The sequence below is a fragment of the Protomyctophum parallelum genome (assembly GCF_964188405.1).
Source record: "Protomyctophum parallelum genome assembly, chromosome: 1".
Classification (NCBI taxonomy): domain Eukaryota; kingdom Metazoa; phylum Chordata; class Actinopteri; order Myctophiformes; family Myctophidae; genus Protomyctophum; species Protomyctophum parallelum.
In genome coordinates, this window is record NC_139697.1 from 103,495,724 (window position 1) to 103,507,608 (window position 11,885).

General features: G+C 44.9%; 1 protein-coding gene across 2 annotated transcripts in view; it reads left to right on the forward strand.

Annotated features, from left to right (window-relative positions):
* Nucleotides 1–11,885, forward strand: part of pgk1 (phosphoglycerate kinase 1) — a 51,745-nt gene that overhangs the window by 16,560 nt on the left and 23,300 nt on the right. For both annotated transcript variants that reach the window (XR_014569127.1, XM_083762780.1), the window contains exons 2-4: nucleotides 6,593–6,643; nucleotides 6,822–6,977; nucleotides 9,090–9,234. Coding sequence is in view for 1 of the 2 variants with exons in the window: in XM_083762780.1 (XP_083618906.1) it covers nucleotides 6,593–6,643; nucleotides 6,822–6,977; nucleotides 9,090–9,234 (352 nt within the window). In the remaining variant the exon portion in view is untranslated. The remainder of the gene's footprint in view (nucleotides 1–6,592; nucleotides 6,644–6,821; nucleotides 6,978–9,089; nucleotides 9,235–11,885) is intronic.

Genomic DNA, 11,885 nt, shown 5'->3' on the forward strand with positions numbered 1-11,885 from the left:
GAGTTGACATGAATCGGGTATTAAGTGCATAAATGTCCCATTTTAGAAAGAAATGTTATGCGAAAAACCTGTTCCTTCTCAATATTGGTAGTTGAGACCTGTGTCTACAAATACATCCATTTGATTTGAATGTATCTTAAAAAAAAAAAAAATCCAGTTTGAAAAAAGTTTTGTCCCTTATCTCAAGAATGGGTGACATACATTACAGTTACAGTTACAGTACAGGCTACACAAGGCAGTGGTCATCCATGTGCATACACTCTGACTGTCAACGTGAAACTGAACACCGGTCTGTGGTAAATATCAGGGGTCAGTCTGCCGACCAGACATTCAGGGGGCCGGCGGGGGAAAGGTCAAGGTTCGCCTCGTTGTTAGGGAGGGAGGGGGGGGGGGGGGCTCGGAGGAAAGGTCAAGGTTCATCGGTGTGTGTGTGTGTGAATGTGTGTGTCCGAGGAAAGCTCAGAGGAAAAGGTCAAGGTTCACGCCACTCCGTTGGCTCGTGCTCTTTACAGAGAGAAGGTTTGAAGGTTAACGGAGCAGCAAGTTCACTTTGTGGAGCAGAGATGGACTTTAGAGTGGAATCTGGACATGTACAGTACAGACACACACACATGATCAGTGTTCATTAATCTGGACATGTACAGTACAGACACACAGACATGATCAGTGTTCATTTGAGCACATCTTGATGTCGTCTTTGTTGAAATACAATTCAGTTTAGTTTTAATATTTTAGTTAATTTGAAATGTTTTACTTTTCGTCTAGCGTTAGTTGACTACATTATTGCATACCATAAGATTTTGGTGAACTAAATCTAAAATAATGGCATAATGGCATCCTAATTACTTTTTTTATATATAATTTTTATCCCACGATTTTGTAACCCATTTTTCACCCCTGTGTCAATCATCTAATGCAGTGGTAACCAACCTTTTCAAGCCCAAGAGCCCATTTTATTCCCAATTGTAAGCCAAGATCTACCACTAAAACGTGTTAGAAAAAACACTTGTTTTTTTGCTATTTCTGACAGGCTCAATGCATGTGCACACATCAACACAAAGACTAAAGCTTAAATAAGAATAAAAACTTATAGTAAGTTATATTATCAATGTCAAATAATATTAAAGGACCTATAACATAGAATTCAACTTTTTCCATTTCTTTTCTGTTTTTGGAGCTCCCATTTGTGTTTTCTATCCCCACAAATAACCAATTTTGAACAATCAGGCTTTCATATCATATCAGGTGCTTTAATAGAAATTGCTCTCAGGAACAGCTCAACTGATTTTGGCCTCATTGTGATGTCATCAATGTCACCCTACTTTGTATAATTCCTCCTCTTCTTAAGTATTCAGTTCCAAATTTGCATTTCCACTTTGTTTACAATGTCCACCATTGTCGATTTTCCAAGCTGGCATGGAATGGAAACAACCTGGTTTTATCTAGCATCAGTATTATAATGACTCAAATATTAAATAATCTGCATCTGCACCCCCACCACCTCAGGACATTGTGGTACTGCAGCTAAAACTGCTTTCAAAGTCCAGAAAGAAATGACAAGGCCTGGTTATATCAGTGGTGATTGAGGCTCAAAACCATTAGAAATAACTTTGGGACATAGACAATATGATATTAAATATTAAAAGCCATTTTAGAAAGTATGTTATTTGCGCTTTAAGACAAATGTATTAGAAATAAAAAATATTAGGACAAAAATACAAATAAACTTCTTTGTTGAGTTTTTTTTTAATAAAACAAAATGCTTTTACAGCACAATATTTTGTTTCTCATTTCAATGAATATTCACATATTTGTAAAGTTTGAACGCCAACTTTTAACCAAACGTGGGAGAAACACTGTGCACGGCTGCACGCACAAATAAAGAGTGCACTCGCGCACGCACATGACGGATTATTATCGATCAAAACAATCCTTAGCGTCGCTTACAAAAGCATGTGTTACAAAATCACCGACCTGGATGGATAAATATCAGTGGTCCATCCATTGTGTGACCTGAGTAAACGAGCAACGGTAGGCAGCCGAGTAAGTTAGCTGTGTGTCAGATGTTCTGTCTGAAGCAGTCAAAGCCAAGGAGAATGTTACAATTTAATTCCCAATCGAGCATCTTGCCCTGCATCGAATATCACATGATAGAACAGCAACAGCAGGATAAAAACGGATAGTCTGTCTATCATCCATGCATCCATGAGCTATACGTCAAGCCCTGTCTAGGACCCACTTCCTTCAAAACTGTGGCTTTCTTGTTCAATAGTTAGAATCTTCAACTCTCACTGTGTCATGTTTTGACAGCGGCACTAAACATTTTGACAATTTGTCATAGCGATATTTATCCAGCCAGGTCGGTGACGGTGATTACTTATCATTCATGCTGTGCAACACGCTAAGGATTGTTTTGATCGATAATAATCCGTCATGTGCGAGTGCCGAACTAGTGCACTCTTTATTTGTGCGTGCAGCCGTGGAGTGTTAAAAGTTGGCGTTCGAACTTTACAAATAATAATATTGAATAATATTCAACGTGTCGGGGACGCTATCATGCTGCGTTCACTCTGATGCTCTCATTGCTCTGTGTGCTGCCTGCGGGCGGAACAACAGACACAGCACATGAGCACAGACAAGGGACAAGGGGAGACCAACCTAGTCCCCATATATGGGGTACACGGGGAGACCAACCTAGTCCCCATATATGGGGGACACGGGGAGACCAACCTAGTCCCCATATATGGGGGACAAGGGGAGACCAACCTAGTCCCCATATATGGGGGACAAGGGGAGACCAACCTAGTCTCCATATATGGGGGACAAGGGGAGAGCAACCTAGTCCCCATATATGGGGGACAAGGGGAGACCAACCTAGTCCCCATATATGAGGGACAAGGGGAGACCAACCTAGTCCCCATATATGAGGGACAAGGGGAGAGCAACGGACTTGAACTCATGCTTCCTTCATGCCTGAGTGTCCAAGTTGCTCCTTTACACCTGACAGGGGGGAGTTTCCCTGGTTGGACGTAGCGCGTGGAAGGAACACGTTATTCCAACCAGTTCCTGAGTTTTGCTTGTCTGGCTGCCTGTGCCGACGTGAACTTAGAAGTTAGAACATTCTTGCGTCACAGTTTTGGTCGACGAAATGAACCCAGGGCACTAGGAGGGCATCTTGCGTGTGTTTGCTGCTGTTGTAGCAAGAGAGAGAGAGAGTGTGTGTGTGTGTGTGTGTGTGTGTGTGTGTGACTGTCAGTCTGCTGTGCATCACAAAGCAAGACATTTGTTGTAACTATTAATTCACTTCCTGATTGTGTAACTTTCCCTGTTGTTCTTCCTCCCTCCCTTCATTTAGCCTCAGATAAGACTCACAGATAGACCTTTTATTGGCCCTCCGTCTGCCTGGGGGGGGGGGGGGGAGAGGGGAGAGAGAGAGAGAGAGAGAGAGAGAGAGAGAGAGAGAGAGAGAGAGAGAGAGAGAGAGAGAGAGAGAGAGAGAGAGAGAGAGAGAGAGAGAGAGAGAGAGAGAGAGAGAGAGAGAGAGAGAGAGAGAGAGAGAGAGAGAGAGAGAGAGAGAGAGAGAGAGAGAGAGAGAGAGAGAGAGAGAGAGAGAGAGAGAGAGAGAGACTCCAAAAACAGGACTCAGAGCCTGGGTTTGGATGGGACGCGCTTGTTTTACAGTGCCAGCTACTACCAGTAGGGTGGGGTTATATAACCTCACAAAAACTAGTTCTAAACCTAACCTCATCCCTAACCTGTAAAACAAGCGCCCCCTCAGCGACCATGGACTCCAATGGCTCCACACTAGTTTCATCATGCTGGTTCTATAACAAGTGGATTGAAGCTGGTTTCATTCTGGTCCAGCCAGTGGACACAGTTTGTTATTTCAGATCACGGCCGGTAGAATTCCTCTGGCACTGAATCAATGGAACTCACTGACTGCTTTCTCAGGAGCCAAGAGACTAGACGCCAACAATAGAGTGCGTGCGTGTGTGCGTGTGTGTGTGTGTGTGTGCGTGTGTCGTAACAAGCATGTTCATACATATATTCGCTGTGAAGCGATAGCTAATCTATTGCGTGTTCTATATGGTTACACTTAGTAGTTTCCAAAATACATGGAACTGTGTGTGTGTGTGTGTGTGTGTGTGTGTGTGTGTGTGTGTGTGTGTGTCTTTGCATTATACAAGAAGAATGGACCATGTTTACATACATACAGTATAATACAACAGAGATTAAAATGGGGTGCATTTTGCATCCCAAAACGCAGTTTATAGTTAAGGGAAGCAATAAAACAACGACCTCTGCATCCACGGGATGCACTACTGTACTACTGTACTGTTTTTATTCTAGTTTATTTTGCTAGCTTTAGTTATAATAATCATTTCTTCTGTTTTCTACATGAATATTACCACGTTATAACCATGAAATGTCCCTGGGACTCATTTCTAAAAGGCCATCCCTGCATCCTGGGACTCATTTCTAAAAGACCATCCCTGCATCCTGGGACTCATCTCTAAAAGACCATCCCTGCATCCTGGGACTCATTTCTAAAAGACCATCCCTGCATCCTGGGACTCATTTCTAAAAGACCATCCCTGCATCCTGGGACTCATTTCTAAAAGACCATCCCTGCATCCTGGGACTCATTTCTAAAAAGACCATCCCTGCATCCTGGGACTCATCTCTAAAAGACCATCCCTGCATCCTGGGACTCATTTCTAAAGGACCATCCCTGCATCCTGGGACTCATCTCTAAAAGACCATCCCTGCATCCTGGGACTCATTTCTAAAGGACCATCCCTGCATCCTGGGACTCATCTCTAAAAGACCATCCCTGCATCCTGGGACTCATTTCTAAAGGACCATCCCTGCATCCTGGGACTCATCTCTAAAAGACCATCCCTGCATCCTGGGACTCATTTCTAAAAAGACCATTCCTGCATCCTGGGACTCATTTCTAAAAAGACCATCCCTGCATCCCGGGACTCATTTCTAATGGACCTTTCCCTGCATCCTGGGACTCATTTCTAAAAGACCATCCCTGCATCCTGGGACTCATTTCTAAAAGACCATCCCTGCATCCTGGGACTCATTTCTAAAGGACCTTTCCCTGCATCCTGGGACTCATTTCTAAAAGACCATCCCTGCATCCTGGGACTCATTACATTGAAAACATATTTACATCACTGATGCAGTGTTATTTACTGAACACTGTACTGTAAATGTAATCGTATCTCTTCATCATAATCCTCTGCGATGACTCTGAGGATTAGAAACTCATCGTCAACCTGCCATACAGAGGCAGCAGGGGGTCAACTCAGGAGCACACACACACACACACACACACACACACACACACACACACACACACACACACACACACACACACACACACACACATGAAGGCTCTGTTCCATTCTGGTCAGAGTCAGGGTGTTGCCGTTGTGCATGTCAGCTCACTGGAAACACCACTCTGCTACACCCCAGTGGGTCTGGAAACACCACTCTGCTACACCCCAGTGGGTCTCTGGAAACACCACTCTGCTACACCCCAGTGGGTCTGGAAACACCACTCTGCTACACCCCAGTGGGTCTCATGGTGTCCTTGAGTGGATTCCAAATGTCTGCCCGTAAGGGCGTGTAACTCACTCATTTTCAACCTTCACTCATTTTTAATGACTACACCTGTACGTGCCCGTCGGCCACCGGCCTACTTGAGAACGATGCAACTAGGGAACCTAATAATACCCGTTGTCAACTTGTCATAGCACCCGTTTTAACTATCCGTGGGGATCTCTGTATCTATCTATCTATCTATCTATCAGTCTGTGTCTGAAGAGTGCAAACTGACTGAAAAGTGGAGTGGTTCAATTTAAAGGTTTTACACCCACAAAAACCTGAACTTTGAACATTCAGTGGATTTTCTGTGGTCTGAAGTTTTCTTTGGGGTTTTTTGGGCCTTTTGAGCTACAATGAAAACAGGCAACACAGTGAAACAGTGACATCTGCTGGCAAATCCCATTGACATATATGGGATTTGCAGTAAGTGATGTCACTTACTGCCGGCAAATCAGAGCACCCGTTTGAGCCAGAAAACCCCAGATCACAGAAAATCTACTGAATGTTAAAAGTTCATGTTTTTTGGGTGCAATTGAGATTAGAAAACCTAAAAAAACCAAGAACAATTCCAAAACCTTTTTTTTTAATGTCACAATCCCTTTAAATAATCAATTGGCAGGTGTGGGGTTGCCACGGCAATCAATTGGCTGAGGCAGAGGCTGTGAGGTGATTGGCTGAGGCAGAGGCTGTGAGGTGATTGGCTGAGGCAGAGGCTGTGAGGTGATGGGACTTTGTTCTGATTAGGTCCACTGGCAGAGCCTGAGCAGAGCCTTTTGCGGCGGTTCTGGATAACCGTGTGTCCGACCTACTCGAGGCCGGGCACTGCGCTCCTCCCTGTGCTGTGGAACGTGTGTGTGTGTGTGTGTGTGTGTGTGTGTGTGTGTGTGTGTCGAATTTGAACGCACGCACGCAGTGCGTCACGGTGTGTTTGTTTGTTTGTTTTACTACAGTGTGTTTGTTTTTGTGTTTACAGGGTTGACTTCAACGTTCCAATGAAGGACCAACACATCACCAACAACCAGAGGTACACACACACACACACACACACACACACACACACACACCACCAACAACCAGATCTACATAAACCATCACACACACTCACTCACTCAATCACTCACTCACACATCACCTTCTCACCCGTGTGTGTGTGTGTGTGTGTGTGTGTGTGTGTGTGTGTGTGTGCACGTGCCTCTCCTCAGGATAAAGGCAGCCGTTCCGACCATCAAACACTGCCTGGACAACGGGGCCAAAGCTGTGGTTCTGATGTCCCATCTGGGCCGTCCGGACGGCACCCCCATGCCCGCCAAATACTCCCTGGAGCCGGTGGCCGCGGAGCTGAGGACTCTGCTGGGGAGGTACCTGATACATATATACATGTTTACTATAAAACACTGCTGGGGAGGTACCTGATACATATATACATGTTTACTATAAAACACTGCTGGGAAGGTACCTGATACATATATACATGTTTAATATAAAACTCTGCTGGGGAGGTACCTGATACATATATACATGTTTAATATAAAACTCTGCTGGGGAGGTACCTGATACATGTATACATGTTTAATATAAAACACTGCTGGGGAGGTACCTGATACATATATACATGTTTAATATAAAACACTGCTGGGGAGGTACCTGATACATGTATACATGTTTAATATAAAACACTGCTGGGGAGGTACCTGATACATGTATACATGTTTAATATAAAACACTGCTGGGGAGGTACCTGATACATATATACATGTTTAATATAAAACACTGCTGGGGAGGTACCTGATACATATATATATATACATGTTTAATATAAAACACTGCTGGGGAGGTAGCTGATACTGTTACTGTTAATATCATGTTTATACTGGGGAGGTAGCTGATACTGTTACTGTTAATATCATATTTATACTGGGGAGGTACCTGATACTGTTATTATGTAACTCACGTTAGAATAGGCTATTAATGTTCCATAACTTCCATTTCCAATCATTCTAATGGATTCCATACAGTGGTGGTGTTGACTGGTGAGTAAACACCAATAGCTGCTGCAGCTCCCTAGCTCCCTTAGTTTCCTCTGAAGTGAAGTTGCTTTACGTGTAGCTAAGTTATATATCACTGGATAGTTTGGTGACGTTGATTAATAATTAGGTTTTATTCCTCGCAGCCAGCTGGGTTAACGAGACTCAGTGCAACATGACGAAAACCTGACGCTTCTTCAGCTGTGATAATCTGATTGATTTTATAAAATATTTAAGCATATGGCAACTTGGCAAGTTAACTGGTGGTTAGTAGCTCGTTTGGTGCGCAAACCAGAGGGAAACCAGCGGTAGCAAGCAAGTCTCTCACCGTCCATTGTTCTCTACTGCCTGCGCGCGGGGCAGGCTGCAATGCTGCTCTGGCCTCGTACACACATGCTGGACTGACATGATCTGTTCTGTCTGTGTTTCATGGCCGCCTCAGGCTCAATGCTTTTCCAATGGAAGTCACGTGGTGTGACATGTGTGTACGAGGCCTCCGAGTATGAAATGCCAGTGTGATGCGACACCGTCTCCAGTCCTCTCCTGTCACAAGTGAATGGCTTAGCGCAGCCATCTTCATAATAAATACATACATGTATCAGGGTTTCCTGCACAATGTTGTTGGCTTGGCGCTGCGCCATGCTTGAAATAAATCGCGCCATGCCAAGCTGACCAAGGGGGCTAGTGAATCATGGTGTGTGTGATATGAAATGTCCAGTACCTCCCCAGTGTCCCCTGAGTGCCTCCCCAGTGTCCCCCTAGTGGCTGCAGTTTCTCCCCAGTGCCTCCCCAGTACTATTACTGTTACGCTTTTATAGTGCATTTGATCGATCAAGCCATAATGCTACTTACGTTAGCCGGTTAGCTAGCTGTGTTGTTAGCACAACACTGGATCGTTCATCTTAGATCGCCGTCGCCATAAGAATCCATTCTATCTGTTTCTTTCAATCGCCTGTATCTCCTATTCCTTGTCCCAGATGGCATTTGGGGTCAAAACAGCGTTTCTTTGACGGCACGAGCCGACGAAGTGGAGGTCTATAGTGTACCGGCATGGATCCAATCATGTAAACATAGGTTGTCTTGGCAACGTAAAGCTGGCCGGGATAAGCCCACTTCCGTTCGAGGCAAAATGTGGCTTTTCAAAATTAGAGCTCAAATTAAAAAAATGCTGGCGTGAATTAGGTCCTAATTTCTCAATAAATGGTAGCAGTAAGTGGGTTCTAGACTGTGGTCAGTTGGCTGCATTTATGTGTGCGTGTGTGTGTGCGTGCGCACGCACATTACCGGATACAGGAGGCGGTATCTACACAGGATCAGATCACAGAGTTGCATTATTGAACATAATTTGGACCGAGAACAGATTTGGTAACTGTGTGTGTGTGTGTGTGTGTGTGTGTGTGTGCGTGCCCGTGTGTGTGCGTGCGTGCGTGCCCGTGCGTGCGTTAGGGACGTAACGTTCCTGAAGGACTGCGTGGGGCCAGAGGTGGAGGCGGCGTGCGCTAGCCCCGCCCCCGGCAGCGTCATCCTGTTGGAGAACCTGAGGTTCCACGTGGCGGAGGAGGGCAAGGGCAAGGACGCCGCCGGGAACAAGGTACCCACCGGGGGAGGGGGGTGTGTGTGTGTGTGTGTGTGTGTGTGTGTGTGTGTGTGTGTGTGTGTGTGTGTGTGTGTGTGTGTGTGTGTGTGTGTGTGATGATCGCAGATCGCAGAGGGTGATATTGGACGAGACAGAATTGTAACTGTAACTCTAACTGTAACTCTTTGTGTCATCACTTTCTGTTCCACTAGTTTGTTATGCTTGTTGTCCTGTTTGAGTTCTCTCTCCTGATTGGATGAAACTGGTGTCCTCACGGTGAAGGACAGTGACTCAGCTATAGGCCGGCTGCAGTGCAGAATGCAGAGTCACTGTTTGATGATGTCACTGCAGTGTCCCTGCAGAATGCAGAGTCACTCTTTGATGATGTCACTGCAGTGTCCCTGCAGAGTGCAGAGTCACTGTTTGATGATGTCACTGCAGTGTCCCTGCAGAATGCAGAGTCACTGTTTGATGATGTCACTGCAGTGTCCCTGCAGAATGCAGAGTCACCCATTGATTACATCAGCAGGACTGCAGTGAACCGATCACACAAGTCCACTCCTTGTTTTTGAGGGTACGATGATAAGCCCCTCCTATATTCAGCTATAGTGTAGATTTATAGGGGGCTAGCCCCTCCTATATTCAGCTATAGTGTAGATTTATAGGGGGCTAGCCCCTCCTATATTCAGCTATAGTATAGATTTATAGGGTGCTAGCCCCTCCTATATTCAGCTATAGTGTAGATTTATAGGGCGCTAGCCCCTCCTATATTCAGCTATAGTGTAGATTTATAGGGCGCTAGCCCCTCCTATATTCAGCTATAGTGTAGATTTATAGGGTGCTAGCCCCTCCTATATTCAGCTATTAGTGTAGATACTGTTGTACTGAGCGGTACAACCACAGTCTGATACTGTTGTACTGACCGGTACAACCACAGTCTGATACTGTTGTACTGACCGGTACAACCACAGTCTGATACTGTTGTACTGACCAGTACAACCACAGTCTGATACTGTTGTACTGACCAGTACAACCACAGTCTGATACTGTTGTACTGACCGGTACAACCACAGTCTGATACTGTTGTACTGACCGGTACAACCACAGTCTGATACTGTTGTAATGACCGGTACAACCACAGTCTGATACTGTTGTACTGACCAGTACAACCACAGTCTGATACTGTTGTACTGACCAGTGACCACTAGTACAACCACAGTCTGATACTGTCGTACTGACCGGTACAACCACAGTCTGATACTGTCGTACTGACCAGTACAACCACAGTCTGATACTGTTGTACTGACCGGTACAACCACAGTCTGATACTGTTGTACTGACCGGTGCAACCACAGTCTGATACTGTTGTACTGACCGGTACAACCACAGTCTGATACTGTTGTACTGACCAGTACAACCACAGTCTGATACTGTTGTACTGACCAGTACAACCACAGTCTGATACTGTTGTACTGACCAGTACAACCACAGTCTGATACTGTTGTACTGACCACTAGTACAACCACAGTCTGATACTGTTGTACTGACCGGTACAACCACAGTCTGATACTGTTGTACTGACCAGTACAACCACAGTCTGATACTGTTGTACTGACCGGTACAACCACAGTCTGATACTGTTGTACTGACCGGTACAACCACAGTCTGATACTGTTGTACTGACCGGTGCAACCACAGTCTGATACTGTTGTACTGACCGGTACAACCACAGTCTGATACTGTTGTACTGACCAGTACAACCACAGTCTGATACTGTTGTACTGACCAGTACAACCACAGTCTGATACTGTTGTACTGACCAGTACAACCACAGTCTGATACTGTTGTACTGACCACTAGTACAACCACAGTCTGATACTGTTGTACTGACCGGTACAACCACAGTCTGATACTGTTGTACTGACCAGTACAACCACAGTCTGATACTGTTGTACTGACCGGTACAACCACAGTCTGATACTGTTGTACTGACCGGTACAACCACAGTCTGATACTGTCGTACTGTCTACTCATAATGGAATGTGTATTCCTAGTAATTGTACATTAATAGTGTTGACCTTTGAACCTTCCTGGACTCTGGTATTTCAGGACATTACAGTATTGACCTTTCAGCCTTCAGAGCTGTGACCTTTTGACCTTTCAGCCTCAGAGCTGTGACCTTTTAGGTTGATAAAGGTCAACATGAACTAGTGCCAGCAGTGTAATGTGTCAGTCCGACCACCAGGGGGTCAGATGTTGAACATGATGTATATTTAATTATTATTTAGACCTGAGACAGTTTTCTGAAAACCTCATGTTTCTAAATGTCAGTGGTTCTCACAGGGTTAAAACCCTATGTTTCTATGTCAGTGGTTCTCACAGGGTTAAAACCCTATGTTTCTATGTCAGTGGTTCTCACAGGGTTAAACCTCATGTTTCTATGTCAGTGGTTCTCACAGGGTTAAACCTCATGTTTCTATGTCAGTGGTTCTCACAGGGTTAAAACCCCATGTTTCTATGTCAGTGGTTCTCACAGGGTAAAACCCTATGTTTCTATGTCAGTGGTTCTCACAGGGTTAAAACCTCATGTTTCTATGTCAGTGGTTCTCACAGGGTTAAACCCTATGTTTCTATGTCAGTGGTTCTCACAGGGTTAAACCCTATGT